A 20,699-nucleotide genomic window follows, 5' to 3' on the forward strand; every position below is an offset into this window, starting at 1 on the left:
AGAAAAGGGAAAGAGATTGGTGAGATTATACACACATAACACAATGTTATAGAGAGCAGAAAAGCTAATCCTGGAGGGAAGTGGGGAGGGCGTTGTAGGGAGGGGGGAAAGGGGATGTTGTGGGGAACATGGGGGTGAGAGTGATGCATTTGGGGGACACTAGAATCTATGTAAACATAATAAATTAAAATTTAAAAAATACTGAAAAAAATAAATTGTGTGGTAAATTGGATAGGTACATGGAAAAAATGAAACTAGATCAGCAACTTACACCATTCACAAAAATAAACTCAAAATAGATAAAAGATTAAAATGTAAGTCGTGAAACCATAAACATCCTGGAGGAAAAAACAGGCAGTAAAGTCTCTGATATCTCTCGTAGCAATGTTTTTGCCAATTTATCCCCATGGGCAGGTGTAATAAAGAACAAAATAAATAAATGGGACTATATCAAACTGAAAAGCTTTTGCACAGCAAGACAATGCTCCAGCCAAGTGAGCCATCCAGCTTGGACAATTTTGCACAGCAAAAGACACCATGAACAAAATAAAAGACAACCCACACAATGGGAGAATATATTTGCCAATACATCTGATAAGTGGTTAATAACCAAGATTTATAAAGAACTTCTAAAATTTAATACCAGGAAGGTAAAAAGTCTAATTAAAAAATGGGCAAAACAGCTGAATAGACAGTTCTCGAAAGAGGACATACAGACGGCCAATTGGCAGATGAAAAAAATGTTCAACACGCCCTGGCCGGTTGGCTCAGCGGTAGAGCGTCGGCCTAGCGTGCGGAGGACCCGGGTTCGATTCCCGGCCAGGGCACACAGGAGAAGCGCCCATTTGCTTCTCCACCCCTCCGCCGCGCTTTCCTCTCTGTCTCTCTCTTCCCCTCCCGCAGCCAAGGCTCCATTGGAGCAAAGATGGCCCGGGCACTGGGGATGGCTCTGTGGCCTCTGCCCCAGGCGCTAGAGTGGCTCTGGTCGCAGCATGGCGACGCCCAGGATGGGCGGAGCATCGCCCCCCTGGTGGGCAGAGCATCGCCCCTGGTGGGCAGAGCGTCGCCCCTGGTGGGCGTGACGGGTGGATCCCGGTCGGGCGCATGCGGGAGTCTGTCTGACTGTCTCTCCCTGTTTCCAGCTTCAGAAAAATGGAAAAAAAAAAAATGTTCAACGCCACTAATCATCAGAGAAATGGAAATTAAAACCACAATGAGATACCACCTCACACCAGTCAGAATGGTGCTCATGAACAAATCAACACACAATAAGTGCTGGCAAGGGTGTGGAGAAAAGGGAACCTTCTTGCACTTCCGGTGGGAATGCAGACTGGTACAGCCACTGTGGAAAACAGTATAGAGTTTCCTCAAAAAAATTAGAAAGGGAACTGCCATTTGACCCAGCTCTCCCACTTTTAGGAATATATCCTAAGAACACCAAATCACTGATTCAAAAGAAGATATGCACCCCCATGTTTATTGCAGCATTGTTTACAATAGCCAAGATCTAGAAACAGCCCAAGTGTCCGTCAGTGAACGAGTGGATTAAAAAGCAGTGGTACATATACACAATGGAATACTATGCAGCTGTGAAAATAAGGTAATCTTACCTTTTGTGATGGCATGGATGGACTTAAAGTTTATTATGCTAAGTGAAATAAGCCCGGCAGAGAAAGACAAACATCACATGGTCTCACTTATATGTGGAATCTAATGAACAAAGTGAACTGAGAAACAGAATAGAGGCAGAGATAGGGTCACAGGGAGTAGAGGGACAGCAGTCAGAGGGAAGGGGGATGAGGGAATGGGATCAGAGAAGGTGAAGTGATTAGTGAATTATATACACATAACACAGAGATACAGATAACAGGACAGCAAATCCCAAAGGGAAGGGGGGAGAGGGGGGGCATAGGGGACAAAGAGGGGTGGGGGTGAGGGAGTTATATTGAGTGAGACATTGAATTTATGTTAACCCAGTAAATTGAAATTAATAAAAAAAAGTTTTTAAATGTACTGTTTCTTTCTGACCTAATTAGAATTGTTTAGATTGATATCTTTATGAACACATTTCATAACTTCTAGAAATAGGTTCTTTCATTGGCAAACACACTGATATTTTTTAAAAGACATAACAGGAAACTTTTAGAAACCCAGGCAAAGCAAATACGTATTTTCTGTTAATGTCTTTAAAAGATATTCATTAAACTTAAACCAATGGTAATATCATATGCTTCCCCAGACCCCATTAGCTAAAAAGACTTTGGAATAATTTTATTTTTTAGTGTATATATATATATATATATATATATATATATATATGAGTATTGTTAATAGCTGAAGAGAAGGCAAGATTTTCATTTGTCCTTGACAAGTTTCCAAGGAGGCTAGAGAGGAGGGAGGGCAGATATCAGGCATGGGTTACTCAGGCTTGAGGTTTTATAATTGCTATTTTTCCCTTCACATTAAGATTGTGCTATTAACCCTTCCTACTCTGACAGCCTGCACAAGGTTTGGGGTGGTATTAAGGCCCCTTTTGTTCCCAGGACCACAGCAACTTTCAGACCTCCAGAAGGAGGCTCCATGATGTTTAAAAAATCCCTGTTCTAGGGCCCTGTCCGGTTGGCTCAGTGGTAGAGCGTCAGCCTGGCATGCAGGAGTCCTGGGTTCAATTCCTGGCCAGGGCACACAGGAGAAGCGTCCATCTGCTTCTCCACCCCTCCCCCTCTCCTTCTTCCCTGTCTCTCTCTTCCCCTCCAGCAGCCAGGGCTCCATTGGAGCAAAGTTGGCCCCGGGCGCTGAGGATGGCTCCATGACCTCTGCCTCAGGCGCTAGAATGGCTCTGGTTGCAACAGAGCAATGCCCCAGATGGGCAGAGCATCGCCCCCTGGTGGGCATGCCAGGTGGATCCCAGTCAGGCACATGCGGGAGTCTGTCTGACTGCCTCCCCGATTCCAACTTCAGAAAATACAAAAAAAAAAAAAAAAAAAAATCCCTGTTCTAACTGTCATCCTAAGGCTTCCTTATGGTCTGCCTGCAACCCTCTCATATCTCTTTAGTTTCAATTCTTTCTCTAAACGCTGCACTCTTGTTTCAGCAGCTAATTGCTTCTGTGTCACAGTACGCAAGGTGCCCAGCGCTGGCCAGTTGCCTCAGTGGTAGAACGTTGGCCAGGTAAGTGCTTCTGCAGCTTCTCTTAAAGCCTTTTTCTTTCCCAGACTCTAATGGTCCCCCATAACCTTCAAAACAGCTAGGACATTCACAGGACTTTTGGGGGCATCCACCCAGTTGTTTGGTGGACCTTAAGAATCCACCAGGGATCCCGGTCGGGCGCATGCGGGAGTCTGTCTGACTGTCTCTCCCTGTTTCCAGCTTCAGAAAAATGAAAAAAAAAAAAAGAATCCACCAGTGGGGCAACACCATGCTACACACAGTTGGCTGGGCGCCCTGAGATCTCCCCCAGCACCTTCTCTAGGATTTCCTCCAGCAACGTCTCTGGGATTAGCCCCAGCAACTCCTCAACAGAGATGCTGTTCATGGATATTTTCTGGAATATCCTGCCAGCAAGCCAACTGGAATTCAGGAGTTTGAGACCAGGTATGTCCACTTGTCTCTCAGATATTTAATAAAAACACAAGGAGGATCAGATGGAGCAGACATAGCTTTTATCACTTACATATGGGGAAGTACCAGTGGCAGCCAGTCAGCTGAGGGTCTGCACTGGTCACATCGTGGTCTGGCTTATACTGTAAAGCAATTCAACAATAGTGGCCCAAAGCCAATATCAGGAATTGTATGTGCCGGGACTCAGGGAGCAGGGAGGCTTCTTCAAGGTCTGTTTGTTCCTTGCAGAACATGATGCACTTTTCAAGAGCCATCTGCTAGAAGGTGTGGAAGGGCCATGATCAGTATTAACCCTACAGGCTTTTAGGGCCCAGAGGAGCTGGGCACCAGGATAGCTGCCTAGAGAGAAACAGAGGATGATACCTGAGGTTTGATTTGTTCTTTGCATACCATATTCCCATAATTTCTACTTTAGATACCTCTAAAATGAAGTCCTAGGGAAGTTCCTCCTATTAATGGGTGTCCTTGTAGGTCATAGAGTACTCCTACTTATTTATAAAGAGGGAGATCGTCAGAGTGGTTAAGAATGAATGCTGGGCCTGACCAGGCAGTGGCGCAGTGGATAGAGCGTCGGACTGGGATGCAGAGGACCTTGAGACCCCAAGGTCGCCAGCTTGAGCGTGGGCTCATCGGTTTGAGCAAAGCTCACCAGCTTGGACCCAAGGTCACTGGCTCGAGCAAGGGGTTACTTGGTCTGCTGTAGCCCCCTGGTCAAGGCACATATGAGAAAGCAATCAATGAACTAAGGTGTCGCAATGAAAAACTATGATTGATGCTTCTCATCTCTCTCCATTCCTGTCTGTCTGTCCTTATCTATCCCTCTCTCTGACTCTGTCTCTGTAAAAAATAAATAAATAATTTAAAAGAAAAAGAAAAAAAAAGAATGAGTGCTGGCATCAGAATGACCTGGGTTTGAATTTTAGCTTTATTTTTTTCTTTTTTTAATTTGTTAAGTCCTAGGCAAAAGTGATCTCAGTTTTCTCAACTGTAAAAGTGGGATAATATTAGCTTTTATTTCATAAAGTTAAATATGAAAATTTCTGACATATAAGAAGCACTCAATAAGCAATTGACTATTATTATTGTTGTTGTCATTAGGAGATCTGCTGGGTCATGTGTTCTGGATTGCTCTTAAGAACCCCGAAAGTGGCAGAAGCATAGGGCAATGTGTGGCAGCCCCTGGACAGGCTGACTGGGATCAGGGGTTCTGGGCTGTAGCATGCTATGTCCTTGTATTTGTTTGCACTAAGTTGGCATCAGTAGAGTGAGCTTCCCCCACTACAATCTGAGGATTCTCAGACTGCCCAAAAAGGAAGGGTCTGGGAACATATGCAAAAATTTATTATAAAACATCCCACAATGAAGAGAAACACTGAACTAATGGTGAGGCATGGAACTGAGACAATAATACAAAAACAACAACAACCCCCCCCCCCCCAAATATAAACAAATAGAGTTTACAGTAGTTACTTTGTCCGCTTGGAATTCAGGATGTGAAGGACTTTCTGGTCATACCCATGATTTCTTCCCAGGACTTATAAGAAATCAGGAGTGCAAAACACATTGGACAAGCACCACATCTCTGATGATTGAGGCTATAAAGCTTCTTCCAGCTAGGCCAGAAAGCAAGACCAGAACACATATCACTAGCCAAAATGTAATTATCATCATGAGTTTGAGGTCAAGCATCTCTAACACCCCACCATTACCCCAAGCGCAGGGACCATAGTAGGTGCTCACTAAATAAACATGTTGGCAGGAGAGGAATAAAAGAACTCAGGAGAATGAACAAAAGACCCTAAATGTTTTCTTGGTCCCTTCTGAATTGGTAAATCTCAAATAAGGGCACATCCATTGTCGACCAACATCTCAAGGAATTTCCGTAATCTGGATGTTAAACCACGCTGTGTCCACCAGGGATGATGAAATGAAGGGAGATGTGTTTTTTCTTTCTTGGTCACCACGATCCATTATCCTTTCCCTTCAAAGTCCAAAGTCGCAAGCAGTGGAAGTTAGGGTACCTCAAGCCCTCCGCTCGCTCACAAGGCTGGGGAGAGGCAAGGTCCCTACCGCCCCTACCCACCCAAAGAACTGGAAAATAGGGGAATCGATCAATAAACAACCCCTGCTGTTCATTCCCTTAGTCCTCGGGAGCGGGGAAATGGCGAAGCTGGCAGCTTAGGGACTCCGGAGAGGGCGGGAGGAGGGTTGGTCCCAGCAAGCGTAACCTGACGGGTGCCCCGCGCGGTAGTTCGGGCTGGGGTGTCGGGCGCGTGCCCGGCCGGCGCGTGCCCGGCGCGGCAGCCCGGGTGTCGGGCGTGGGTGCGGCGCGCCCCCAGCGCGGCGGTCGTGCGCCCAGGAGGCTCTCGCATGCCGGTGCTCCTGCAGAGGGAGCTGTGCGCCCAGCCCGGCGCACGCACCGCGCCGCCCGCTCCCTCTTGCCGCAGACGCCGCCGCTGGGCCCGCCCGCCGGGGAGGGGCTCCCGGCCTCGCCGACAGCTGCTTCCTGCTTTCCGCACGTCTTCGCCACCGCGCTGCGGGTCTGTAGAGCTTGCCCTGGCCCATAGTTCTCCGCGTGCCACCGCCCGCTCGGCTCCTGCCCGCGCCCCACCTTGGCCCGCAGCCAGGCCAGCTCGCTCGCGTCCTGCCAGAGCCCGCGCCCCGCGCTGCCCCCTGCTCGCCACGGCCATGCTGTCCTTCCAGTACCCCGACGTGTACCGCGACGAGACCGCTGTGAGTACCAGCCCGCGCCCAACCGGCTCCCCACCACCCATGCCGCGCCAGCCACCGCCCGCAGCTGCTCTACCCGCAGTCCCTCTCCCCTCGGCTCCTGTGTCCCTCCCCTCTCCTCCCCCTCGGCCTTTGTTTGCAAGAAACGGGCAGGGGGCGCGGGGCTCTTTCGGAGCTCCGGAGTCTCCGGTGGCCGTCACTATCCGCCTGCTGGCGGCGGAGCCTGCGTTCTGCCGCCGCTGGGTGGCTTCCTAAAATCAATGAGGTCAAGGGCAGACGCCCAGGTAGAAAGTGTCACTGCTTTTTAACTGGAAGAGGCTCTTGCGTAAATATGGTGGTAGGAGAGTGTATGTGTGTAGATAATGTAGAATTTAAACACAAAGCAAACTTTTTAAACTGCCAAATTTAAAATCCTTAGAGTTTGAAGTTCATTCATTCGATTTTAAAAACGTGTATTGAGCGACTGCCTTTCCCCAGGCCGGGTGTTGTTGGGCGTTGGGGATATAGAGACTAGGCTCACAGGCAGGAGAATGGTGACCCCGTAGTGTGGCAGTGCTGATCCAAGTTTTCCTAGACAAGAAAAGGAGTTGAGAGGGGGTGAGAGGAGGCATTAGAAGAGAAAGGGAATGGCCTTTTTTCAGGATGAGTTTAAGTTTTGCCTTGTAGAGGGGTTAGCCACCATTTACCTAAACTATAGATGAACTCAGAGTTACTGTTGAGATCCATTCAGTGGGTGGAGTTGGTGGGCAAACACCTTTTTCTGTGTAAATTAATTTGGCATCATAAGATGCCAGGTTAATTAGTGCATTCAAATATAGGCATGATTCTCTTAGAAATAGCCAAATTTCTCAGATTACTTAAAATAGAATCACAATAAAAATAATTTTGTAATACAGTTCTAATTTTTTTTCTTCTTGCTGGACCCGATTTATGCCAGATTGTAGTGTAAAGCATATCTTACTTTAGGTTAAAGGGTACTAAGCCTTTAGAGTAAAGGACATATTGTTTTAAATTAAAACTTCCAAGTGGCACTGATGTAGTCACAGTTTCTTTGACCAGTGGCCATCTGCTAACCATATTTCTCAGTCTGTTTAGCTGCTTGCTTATTAAATTTACTCTAACAGCTCAAGAAGCCCTAATCCTGTGGTTCAAAAGGTTGTTTCCTTTGTGTTTGGTTGTAAAGTGATTCTTCCGAACAGGATAGGGACAGGACAAGTAAGAAGACCCAAGTGCTAGTTCTAGTTTTGTTGCTCACTAGTAGGATGGCCTCTGGCAGATCATTTCATTTACCTGTTTAGGTCTTCTTTCTCATATATGAAATATTAGGGCTGGCTTGGCAAACCAACCAGAGGGCTTACTTGCTTCTACAGTAAGAATATCATCTTTCATTCATTCACATCAGTCTAGCACTGCAGTTTGCCAGACTTTGGTAATGGAAAGACATGTGAATATCTCAATTCAAGTCTTGAGGATCTTTGAGTTTTCAGGATTGATAAAAATAGAAACAGTAACCCATTATGTGGTTTGATAAGTTTTATTTTTTGGAATAGGGGTTGCTTCTCACTTTGTTTTTCTCTATTCGTGTTACCAGAATCCTACGGTTCATTTATTTGTTTAGTAGTTCTTGGAGGGGCTAAGTGAGAATTTCATGAAGACATCAGATTATGAATAACTTGAAAGGTTATATATACAGTACCATGGATTTTAATACTCTCATTTCCTTCTCACCAAAGAACTCATGATAGCACAAAACCTCATGGCCAAGGGAAAGTAGCCATGGTCCAGCTTGGACCCTGCTCTGTGGATTCCACAGTGTACTCATCCCACATAGCTACTTGGGGTATCTTTTTCCTGTGACAGGAGTCCTGATTACTAAGCCCTAGACTGGACTTACAGCTTTGCTCAAATTACAGCCTTGAGTACTAGGATGGCTTTGTTTCTCTCCAGCAGGTACTAGAGATCGCTGTAGCTCTCTGTCTCTCACTTGGATATCTTTCAGCCACATACTGGGCAGTCTCCTCAGTGGTCAACACTGTGCAGGAGTCAGCACAGGGTAGGACATAGAGGGTTCTGAGTCAGGGTCCAGCTGTCCATCTGCCAATTTAAACCTGACCCGGTTCATTAGCAAGAGGTTAAGTCCAGCTTTGGGATGGACTCAGAGTAGGTCACAGCCCTACCTTATTAGCCATCTGACCTTTGTCCATTGCTTTAGCTCTCTCCAGCTTCAGTCACCTCTTCTGGGAAAATGAGGAAAATTTTGTCCTCACAGTGAGGACAAATGAGATAATGTGGCTATAGTCTATGGCACAATGGTTAGCTCATAGGGATCTGGGTAAACAGTACATCTGTGGCCTTTATTCTTACTAACTTCTCTGAATTTCATTCTGTAATCTGTAAAGTAGAACTATCATTAACCCTCCTACAAGGTTTCTTTAAAACATTGGGCACAATAGTGTGGATATTCAGTAAAGATTTATTGCTTTGGGTGTAGTTCTTGGCAACACTTAGTCATAAAATGAACATGGTTTCCAGTTAACCTTTTCCACTTCCTTATGAAAAGTTAAGTCCCTGGATATGTCTGAGTTTTAGTAACATCATAATCTAGAAACATGTTTAAAGTGTCTGTTCTGTCCCCTCCAAGGAATATTTAGAGGAAAGTTGTTGGCAGATTCTTTTTAGCCCCAGCTCTGGTTCAGTATGGCCCTGGGCATGTTGCCCAACCTTGTTCCTGCCATCAAACCTAAAAATGTTGAATTGGAAGATCCTTTATAGCAGGGTTTTTCAACCACTGGCCCTTGGATCAGTGCCAGGCCACCAGAAATTTCCCAGTGATTATAGACCATAACCTTCATACAACATCAAGGTGGTTCACTCTTAAGTGAAGGGACAGGCACGAAATTTCTGGCAGACTGGCGCCAATCCACTGACCGATGGGTGAAAACCATTGCTTTACAGGACTCTTTATCTGCTTTCTTATTGTCAAGAAAAAGAAGGTTGCTATTTTAAGCATAATTTATAACCACATATAGATATGTAAAATGTAAAAGACGAGCATAAGAAGATAAAAAGCTTTCTTTCATTTGTGACAGCTGAAATTTAGAAGCTTTAGATAAGAATTGAAAATTGGTGTTTTTTTTCCGTGAAAATTGGTTATTTTATGGAGACTCATCAGAAGAGGTTTTAGTCTGATGTTATGCCCTTTGCGCTTGTCAGCTGTTGGATGAGCAGTTCCTGAGTGTTCCACCTGAACAGCACATCCTTCCAGGTGTGCATGTCCCCAAGTGTTCTCCCCGACACTCGAGGAGGACAGATGCAGACCCTTTGCAGACAGCCTGGGGCAGTGGTTCTTAACCTTTTGAAGTCGGGAGGCATTTAAAATCCTACAAATAATTGTAGCTGTACTATAAACAAATTTCTGAGAAATATGTTATAATAATTAAGTCAAACCTTAACAAAAATATATATAAAGTCCAAGCGAGCTTTTTTGGTAATTAAACAAAATAAATATGACAAAATTAAATTTATTCTGACATTAAAAAACATTTTTATGTTACATTTTTTGAGTTATGCTTTTTAGAATTCATAAAAAGAGAGAAGTTAAAAAATGACAAAAAAGTTATCTTTTTATATATATAGATACATTCTTAGTAAGATTTAGTAAATTCAGCAGGTCTCGTTGCAAATGTGTTAAGTTTTTTCATTCTTGTGTTTATGAGACACATGAGCCTGATGTGTCCTAGCAATTTCTTCAATGTTTGGGCATATATTTGAAAGGCAGACTCTCATTTCCTCGTCAATACATTGAAGAATTCCTCTCTTTTTACTCTTAATTGTGTTGAGTGCAGAAAACCCCCACCATACATATCGTCTTAACTTTATACCAAACAAAGGATAGAATCTTTCTGGGGAATGGGGGGGGGGGTAGTGTAAACAATCCAGCACCACAGTTTAACAGCCTTTTGCAACCTAATCAGGCAAGTGAGGTGGGGGGTTGGGCAGACTGTCAGTTTACAGCCAATTCTCCACATCTCTGTCCCCCAAAAATCTAAACTCCAAAAACCCTGTTGGTTTTTTGGTCCCCAACAGGCACATGTTTCTCTGGAATACCATAGGGCTTACCTGGAATTCTTTTAGGGCGCACACTTTGAGAACCACTAGTGTAGGGTTTTAGGCTCAGGGACATTCTTCTCAATTGGTAGCAGGCACACTGAACTTTGACCAGAAGTAAAAACGGGATTTTCTTCCCCAGGAGAGTGATTATTGTCCTTAGAGAATAGCCCCTGCCGTCCAGTACGAAAGAATAGAGCAAGGACACAGATTAAAAGTTTATCTAAGATAGTAGTCTTTCACACAATCTTATATGAGAAGCTTTAACCTGAATATTGGAGTTGTTCAGAGAGACTTGATTGGAAAGATATTGTCAACGTGGTTTTAACTAACTTATAGATTAATCATTGATGGTATGAAATGGAGAGGTTTTGTAACAGTTTTTTCTTTGCAAAATTTCTTTAGGCATAATCAATCACCTGGGGAGGGGTGATTCCAGATTGCTGTTCTAGACTCGGACAGGCTCTGAGGCCAGGCCGGGAATTTGGGCTTCTCAGACACCCCGAGGAAGTGCTGATGACCATCTCCCATGGAAGCTCCTTGAGGCTTCCTCCCAGCCAGGCCCTACTTAACACGAAGCAGTTTTATTCATCAGGTTGTCTGAATGGAGGATGCCTTTGCTCCTTTTATAAACAGTGAAAGAAAGAAAGAAAAGCTTCAGTTTAGAAGTACACTTTCATTGCATGGAAGCCGGTGTTTTCAGCTGGTGTCAATTAGAATCATTTTAACTACACATTAGTAACTTTCATTTTGACAGCTTAGACAAGGCAAAACTGATCATGTGTTTTATACACACACACACACACACACACACACACACACACACATTCTATAGGGAGATTTTCTAATCATTAGCTGAGTAAGAGCAGGAGAATAAACACGTGTGAGTGCCCTTTTTTCATCCCTGCAGCATTGTGTGAGTCTGTGCTGTGCCCCTGACATGTTTTCAAGTTTCTTTAGCCCAACAGCAGGCCTTTGTTTTGTGTTGTACAGATGGAGTTGTTTCGTGTTCTGACCTTTCATCTTTCTTCCCTCTCCAGCTAAAACATTCTTTTCATGGAGGGTGGCTTGACACCTTTGAGAACCAGCCAACTCTGGTTCATGGGGTAATTTGGGCAGATACATTGCCAGTGAGCCAATTGGGATATTTTTATCTGTTCCTTTCTTGTTTCTCCATCATGTTCAGGAAATACTAATTTAATTGGGGTTAGACACTAATACCTAATAAAACATTTTGTCTTTTGCAGGTACAGGATTATCATGGGCATAAAATTCCTGACCCTTATGCTTGGCTTGAAGACCCAGACAGTGAGCAGACAAAGGTAATTGGGGCTTATAATTCAAGATAAGGCCTCCTTCGTGGCTAGCAGCAAACTGTAGACATTGGTAACTTTGCCTGTTCCTTGCTGGTATCTTCCTGTGTTTTGTGCTGTGGGATGCTGAATGTTCTTGTTAGTACTGCCACTTTGTCAAGTGTTTAATGGGAGAAGATGAAAGTATAATGTTTTTAGACCCCAGAGATGATCAGGTACCGTTCTGAATAATTTTTATGGTTTATAGTGACACCGCTGAACCAACTATTTGAAATAAAAATATCAGAAAGAAAACTAATTCTTACCAAAAAAATGAAAACCAGGAGAAAAATAATGTGAAGGAAAAGAATTGCCTGACACATTTTTTTTCCCCTCAAAGTAAAGAAAACCTAATACACTGAACAAATATCAGGTCTTGAAGACTAAATGTTGATTTTAGATTACCTACTTGTTTTAATGTAACAAAAAAATGAATGAAATTCTAAATAAACTAGTAAGTATCTTACATTTTATAGAAGTAAGGGGGTGAAGGGGAGACTTTTCTGCTCTGTCTAAAAACATAAAGCTTTCCTGTTCTTTTGGAGAAACACATAATTTTTTGAGCTGAAGTCATTTCATTAATACAGCTACCTTTAAGTACTATACCCCACAGATATACAGCTACCTTTAAGTACTATATCCCACAGATATACAGCTACCTTTAAGTACTATACCCCACAGATATACAGCTACCCTTAAGTACTATACCCCACAAATATTATTTTCTTCCTTGTAGTGCCCAGGACTTGTCATCTGGGACTCATCATTTATATATGCTGTGTGTGATTAATTAAGTTTGCCTAGATGAGGGAATAGTGTTTCTTTAATCCACTTCAAATTCTTTGACTCTTATTTATAACTGTATTTACGTATTACTTAGTACATAAGAATATGTATATAGTTTCTAATATGCTTACCATCCCAGAAGTTTATTGGAGCTTCTTTAGAATCCCAGAGAACGTTTAGCAATTTTTCTTTTTCTTTTTAATTTTTTTTATTGACTTGAGAGACAGAAAGGGAGAGAAGAGAAACATTGATTTGTTGCTCAACCTAGTTCTGCAATCATTGGTTGCTTCCTGGGTGTGCTTGACGGGGGCTTGAACCTGCAACCTTGGTGTATCCTCTAACCCAGTGGTCCCCAACCTTTTTTGGGCCATGGACCAGTTTAATGTCAGAAAATATTTTCACGGACCAGCCTTTAGGGTGGGACGGATAAATGTATCACGTGACTGAGACAAGCGTCAAGAGTGAGTCTTAGATGGATGTAACAGAGGGAATCTGGTCATTTTTTAAAAATAAAACATTGTTCGGACTTAACTATAAATAAAACGGAAATAATGTAAGTTATTTATTCTTTCTCTGCGGACCGGTACCGGTCCGTGGCCTTGGGGTTGGGGACCACTGCTCTAATCAACAGAGCTACCCAGTCAGGTCTCATTTTTTTTTAAAAAAAAGAGATGTTAAATGTAGTCTGGGTGGTTTTCCTGGCCAGCCTCAGAAAGCACCTGCTGCACTTGTGGTCGCTTTCCACCGTGTATACCAATGCTCTCTGGAAAACTGACTCTCATTTCCAAGGCAATTCAGATTTGCCAAGAAGTATTCACTCCTGATGTGGATCCGGCAGTGGATTCGGATTCCCCCTTGCCCCTCAGCTGCTCTGCAGCTCCTGGTCGGCGGGGTTACAGATTCTGCTGTCTTCTTGGGAAAAAGCTTGATGAGGACAGGAATGGGGTTAGCGGGCACGGAAAGCTATGGAAGAGGAAAAAGTGGAGGCAGAGAGAGGTTGCTCCTACTCGGGTAAATCCCACGTCGTCTCTTTGTTCCTTCATTCCTACATGCTGTCCTGCCTGTTTTCTTTGTCACCGCCCTCACATATTCCTTCTAGCATTTCCCTCCTCCTGGTATAAATTGTGGTGAGGGACCGCAGGTACAGGAGGAGCTAAGACATGGCTACTCACTGCAGAAACTCCTGCACCTTCTTCCCTGTCCTTTGTCCTTGGAGTAAGTACAGCATCATTTTCAGACTTTGTAATGGCTTTTACGTCTACCTTTAGTCCTTCTCTCCCTTTTCTGGGTGAGAATGATTCATATTTGGGTTTTCATTTTTCTTTCATGAAGCATTGGGTTATAGAGATAGATGGGTAGACATTCCCAAATGAGAAACAGATGAGTATCTAAAGCTGGCATAGGCTGTACCTCTGCAGGTAAGGCTAGGAGGAGCAGGGGGAAGGTGGGGGCTGCCCCTCCCCTGAACCTGCCGTGGACTACCTTGATCGTCCAGCATTGGGCTAACGGTAAGGGTTGAGCCTGAGAGTGGAGAATCACAGGCAGCTCCGTAACCCGTGATGGATGGGAGGCAGGCAGCAGGGAAGGGAATGAGCTGCTTCTGCGTCTCTTGGAAAACTGTCCCCACGGACTGTGTGGTGGTTACACTGAGGTGTTGGATGCAACCTGTGTTTCTTCAGGCGTTGGTGGTGAACTGAGTGATTCAGCACTGTCAGGATGGCTCAGTTTTGGTTTATGTGTTAATGAATGTACACTTTGCTGTTCCTTAATTAATAATGGCTGGTCCTGTGGTTGACAAGCCACTTATTAGTAGACGAGACTTTGCTAATTAGTGATTTTATAGTCAGCATTTGGTAGAACTGATGAGTGTACACTGTTATTTTCATGGTATACATTTATTAGATGTTTACTGTGTGCTGGGCACTTTACTGGTAGTTTTGCCTACCTTGCCTCATTTCATTCTCAAACCCGAAAATAGATCTTTTTATTTCCCCATCTTACAAATGAAGAAGTTGAGTTACTGACTGATTAGGTAATATATCTAAGGTCACTCAGCTGGTAAATGTGGAGCCAGTATGGGAACCCAGGTAGCCCAGGTGGTTTTCAACTTTAGATTTTAAAAATAACAAAAGAAAATAAGGACTCTGGGTGTAATAGCTTTGGGAATACAAGCTGTAGACATATATTCATGTCTGTGCTTGCTGTGGGTCTTTGTAGGTCCTTCTGCGTGGACTGTGGGCTCACCCCCAAACTCCCACGCTAACCCGTTCAGACAGCATACCTCAGATGTCAGAGGGCCTGTGCAAACTTAGCTTTCCCTTGGTATCCTCCATGCACACTTTTCTTATTCCTCTCTAAACAGAAGTCTAATGTGTCATCTGGGATCTGATGAGTTGAATTTGGGTCTCAGACTGAAAAAGTAGGGTGTGTTTTTCTAATGAGCAGAAGAGCAGCATGAATGTTTTCCACTTGTAGTTATTTATTCACGTATATACCAAGGTACACTAACCACATCCGGAGAATCTCCACATTGCTTCCAAAACAAAGAAAAGGCTGCTTGTTACATTTTCATTAAAACCCGGTCTAGAAGCGAGGAACACTGGTAACTCTTGACACTAAGATCTGAAATGCTATCAGTAGTTCTTTGATTTAATTTCATATTTAATGTGGGTTTTCTGGTTCTGACAGTGCCTGCCATTAAGGCTTTTCCCTTTAAAAAAGAGTCAGAGCAGCCTGACTAGGCGGTGGCACAGTGGATAGAGCATCAGACTGGGATGTAGAGGACCCAGGTTCAAGACCCCAAGGTCGCCAGCTTGAGCGCAGGCTCATCTGGTTTGAGCAAAAGCTCACCAGCTTAGACCCACAGTCGCTGGCTCCAGCAAGGGGTTACTCGGTCTGCTGAAGGCCTGCGATCAAGGCACATATGAGAAAGCAATCAGTGAACAACTAAGGTGTTGCAACGCGCAATGAAAAACTAATGATTGATGCTTCTCATCTCTCTCAGTTCCTGTCTGTCTGTACCTGTCTATCCCTCTCTCTGACTCGGTCTCTGTAAAAAAAAAAAAAAAGAGAGCAGACTTATACCTTAGAAAATCCTCAAATATCAGGGTGGGAGGAGTTGGATCTGGATGAGTCCTTTCAAGCTGTCAAAGCCTGTATAAATGCATTTTTTAAGCTAATGTTCCAGATTGTGGAAAATCTTATACAACTTAATTGATTCTTTGAAGTACATCTAGCCTTGATATGAAAACTTAACATAGATGTTTTGTAAAGAGGAAAAAGTGGACCCATGCTGCTCAGTAGCTGTATAATGCAAGTCATATATATATGATAATTCAGATTTTTCTAGTAGCCATATTTTAAGAAAATAACAAGAAACAGGTGGAAATAATTGTAATAATATATTTTATTTAATCTAGTACATTCGATCCTTGAACAATGCAGGAGTTAATGGTGCCGACTCCCAAGCGGCTCAAGATCTGTGGATAACTTTTGATCTCGGAGGATTGGATCTAGGACCCCACCCTCCCAACCAGTGGTGGGATTCAAATAATTTAACAACTGGTTCTCTGCTCTAATGACAATTTTAAATATAAAAAAGCAATATACCAAAAGGTAGTTTATTATTTCATGCATTTCATACTTAAATAAGAACAATTAAAGAAGTAAATAAAACTAGATTGTTATAAGGAAGAGTTTTGAAATATTAATGAAAAAATATTAATACCTGATGAAAAACAATAAAACTGTTATTGAAGATATTTCCATATTGCTTCTTGATTGGCGTCCTTAATTGCAATTTTTTTCATCCATGGACGGAATGAACATTCCTACAGGCACTTAGAATATGCTGTTGCTCAGATGAATGTTAAAAAAGATTAAGGAATGTAAATTTGTGATTTCTAAATTGGGCAGCTGCCCAGGCATCCACCTTAGAGAGAACCCTGATTACAAGGGCCATTTTAACAACCTGTTTGCTGAACTCAACCAAAAATTAGGTTTCGGTTCTGCCAAACTGGTGCAAACTGGCTGGATCCCACCACTGCTCTCAACCGCAGATTCCAAACCATGGATTGAAAATACTGTTTTCCTAGATAGAAGGTGATGGAGGACAATCTGACTTTGGGTGATGGGTATGTAACATAATTGAATGACAAGATAACCTGTACATGTTTTCTTTGAATATATGTACCCTGATTTATTGATGTCACCCCATTACCATTAATAAAAATTTATTTATTAAAAAAAAGAAAATACTGTTTTCAGCTGTGGTTGGTTGGATCTGAGAATGCAAAACCGGAGATTCCAGCTAACTGTATCTTTATTGAAAAAAATTCACATGTAAGTGGGCCTTGCAGTTCAAACCTGTGTTGTTCCAGGGTCAACTGTACATAAATACTAGCAGTGTAATGGATAATTGATATAAAATATTAAGATATTTTACATTCTTTTTTTTAAACTAAGTTTTGAATCCAGTGTGTATTTTACACGTATAATATATATATTAATTGAGACCAACCACAGCTGTTGGACTACGAACATATGGGCCAGCCTTTCTTTTGAATATAGATGTAAACAATATAAATAAATATTAGAAGGTTTAACAAAAAGAGTTTATTGCAGGAATTGAAGAATAGTTTAATATTACTAATCTAACTGAAGCTATATAATTATCCTAATGCATATTAAAAATAAAGATAATCTAAAACTGTAAGTTGGAATAATAGTGCTTTAACAAGATGATAGCTCAACCAAATCAACAGCCTAAACTGTGGGCTTGACTGTCTCTGTCGCTGCTATTTTTTAATGTGTTTGCAAAACTTTGACCAGTGCAATAAAAGACAAACCAACATTTGGACGGGAGAAAATACTAAAATTATTAATTGTAGATTATATGATTGTGTAGCTAGAAAACCTAAGGGAAATAACTGAAAACTTTCTAGAATTAATGAGTTCAATAAAGTGAATATGTACAAAGTAAATATGATCCCAGCAGTACTCATATATACCATCAGTGATGAAAAATTCAGCCTGTCTGATAGCAACAGCAAAGCAAATACTTGAAAATGACGAAGAGACTTTAAGTCTACTTGGAGAGTAATAATGTCCATCAGACATATAGAGATCTAGAAAAGGGCCAGTTATAGGCATTATTTATCGTAGTGAAAAATTGGAAATGATCTCCATTTCCAGCAATAGTATAGTGTTTAAGCAGGATATGGTGAATCTGCTTGATGAAACAGCATATGTAGCTATGAAAATGTTGGGGGATGCAGGTTGCTTACTAAGATGAAAAGTGCTTCTGGTAGAATGTTAAGTGAGGGAAGGATATAAATTTGCAGTGCTGCAAATTACCAGAACTTTAAAAACTACCTTTGTAAAAATGATTCTAGGAGAATCTATATGGAAATGCTAACTGAATAACAAAAATAAGAAAAGAGAAAGCTCTGGTTCAAAGCACTTTAGATATTAGTGTCTGAATTGAGAGAAATTTCACTGGTATAAAGTGGGAAGTTGCAGCCTGAGGTGCCAGAGCGGGAGGTTTTCAGTCATTAAAATGATTTGAAAACTAGATAGGCAGGATCCAACAGGCAACCCATACTTCCCGGTCAACAGGCGTTTCCAGATTGGCCTTTTGCAGATCGTAGGAGGAAGCCTGTAGCATCTTGTTGCATCCCAATATTTTGACACTGAGGTAATTTGAGCCTCCAGTCTACTAATAACAGGACTCTGCCCTGCTCTGCCATCCATGATATTAACATGCATTGGTTGACTTCCTAATCTTTAACTTCCTAAATTTCCCTCTAGTTTACTGTGACAAATAAGCAAACCCCAGACCTCATACTCTGCCCTGGCTCTTTGCATTCTCTTTCTAATTCCCTCAGTCTGTCTCTAGGTCCCTTCCGGTGTGCCCTGTTCAGATCTTATTTCAGATCTTACACCGAGCCTCCTACCTCTTTTTCTCTAACTGTCCACAAGCCACTCTGCGTGCCCCTGATGTAGCCAGGACCCCCTCCTCCGCTGTCACTGTTCCCAGTAACTTCTCTCATCCATGTAAACCATTCTCTTCATGATCATCAGAGGCCCAGTGGCCAAATCCAGAGACTTCAAAATCAGCCTATGTTTTTCACTGTGTAGATGGACCACAGATCTGGGGGGAATCATAGAGATTTCTCTCTACTGGCGAGGGGACCACTCTCCCAACTCTCAGGCCCTTGCTTACTTTGTTTTGTTCGCTGAGACAACAGCCTCTCTGGCTGGTCACTGGCCTCTCCCTCATTATGGTGCAGTCAGTCCACTCTGCGCCATTTGCTGTCTTTCCTGATGGTGACACATTCTCTTTACATCACTGGGCTTGGTTTTGCAACCCTGTTATCTCTTGAGTCTCCCCATGTAACTATCTTTTGTGGTTTCAGTTTCATAGTTGAATTTTCCAGACTTTGTTGCGGAGTTACTGAAGGGGAGATACACAGAGAAAGTAAGAATGTATACTCTTCAGGGGATAACTGCCTTAATTGTAAATCATTGTCAAGTCTGGCTTTCACACAAACTCTGCCCTGGGGTTTTGGTACCGGAGGTAACCAAATGTAGAATATCAACTGCATATATGGAATGACTAATATTTCTCCTCCTGAGAACTGCCCCGGGTAAAGTGAGAGTGGCAACAGCTTCATTTCCTTTGTGGCTCATGAGAGAAGAACTCTAATAGGAATCAGCTAAAAAGCAAAACATTGCTTTTTGTTTATGCTCATTCTTTCTTAAAAAATAAAATGACCGTTTGTTTCAAAGAGGATCAAGACACACCAGAGGTCTTCTTTACTAGGACACTGTTTGCTCTCCCTTCCCAAATCCCATTTTGGCTGAATAGTTAGGGGTTGTCCATTACACTTGCTGATAAAGAGTTAGGGAAAGTAGAGAGGAGAAAATTCCTTGTCTTGCCAGGTAAGAAATTCTGGGTATGTCACCTTTATATTCTCCTGTCCCTGTACTGTTTCCTTCCTTGGCAGGAGAGATTTAAATCTTAAAGGACTTCTTATCATCTCTAGGATATTTGGGTAGCCTAGGATTTCTGTGTATTTTAATGTCATGCAAGTCAAAGTTTAGGAAGGTCAATACCTGCTTTCAGGTATCCTTTCTGTCTATTATGACATCTGTTTTTTTGTTTGTTTCTTGCTCTGTTTTCATTCTTTAAGGTCAACCCTAAAAGTGTGTGGTATAAGGAGTTTCTGCTCTGTTCCGGTACCAGTGTGGCCCAGATCTGCCAGCACAGCGTGTGCAGGAAGTGGCGGGGTGCTAGGTGAGCAGGATTCCTTTGTTCATTGCATTTCCCTGTGAGGCCACTGTGCTGTCAGGGTGTGGACCCCTGTGGAACCAACAAGGGAATGCTTGCTTCCAGGGCTTCCAGTACCAGTACCATGAAGTTCGAGTTCAATGTCCTATATCTAAAGACGGCAGATAGAGATGACTGTGGAACTGAAGAATACATTAATTAAAAGTATAAAAGAGCCTGACCAGGCGGTGGCGCAGTGGATAGAGCTTCGGGTTGGGATGTGGAGGACCCGGGTTCGAGACCTTGAGGTTGCCAGCTTGAATGCGGGCTCATCTGGTTTGAGCAAAAAGCTCACACACACACACACACACACACACACACACGTGTGTTTGGTTTATGGTACTCTTTGAAGACTTTAAGACAAACTGTAACTCTACTCTGTAACTAGTTCCTGCATCCTGTGAGCTTTACAGGCATTTGTGATGTTACTTCTGTTAGGAGGCAGGATGAAGGAATAGAGTATTTGCAAGAAGGGACTAGAAATCAAAACACACAAATTGGAACCCTTGGTCTTGCATTTTTATGTTCTGTGAGCACAGTAAGCTACCTTACCTGGGTTCATTTTCTTCACCTATACAATGAATGTAATCATACTCAGTTCATTTAGCTCCAAGGTTTTAATGGCACCCAACTAAGCAAATGTAGGTAAAAATTCATTTTCCATGCACAACAGTGGTCTGTAAAAACATAGATAGTACAGCTTCTGCATTCCTGCTTAAATGTATTAGAATACAGACCTTCAGACTCTTGTCCTCCGATTGCTTCATCAGAAT

The 20,699-nt window shown here is 42.7% G+C and overlaps 1 protein-coding gene across 1 annotated transcript in view; it reads left to right on the forward strand.

Moving 5' to 3' along the window:
* Positions 1-6,090: 6,090 nt before the first annotated feature.
* PREP (prolyl endopeptidase) overlaps positions 6,091-20,699 on the forward strand; it is a 144,183-nt gene continuing 129,574 nt past the window's right edge. The window contains exons 1-2 of the mRNA XM_066373570.1: positions 6,091-6,354; positions 11,706-11,780. Of these exons, the coding sequence (XP_066229667.1) occupies positions 6,310-6,354; positions 11,706-11,780 (120 nt within the window). The 5' untranslated portion in view covers positions 6,091-6,309. The remainder of the gene's footprint in view (positions 6,355-11,705; positions 11,781-20,699) is intronic.

Source organism: Saccopteryx leptura, chromosome 3 (assembly GCF_036850995.1).
Source record: "Saccopteryx leptura isolate mSacLep1 chromosome 3, mSacLep1_pri_phased_curated, whole genome shotgun sequence".
NCBI classification, from domain to species: domain Eukaryota; kingdom Metazoa; phylum Chordata; class Mammalia; order Chiroptera; family Emballonuridae; genus Saccopteryx; species Saccopteryx leptura.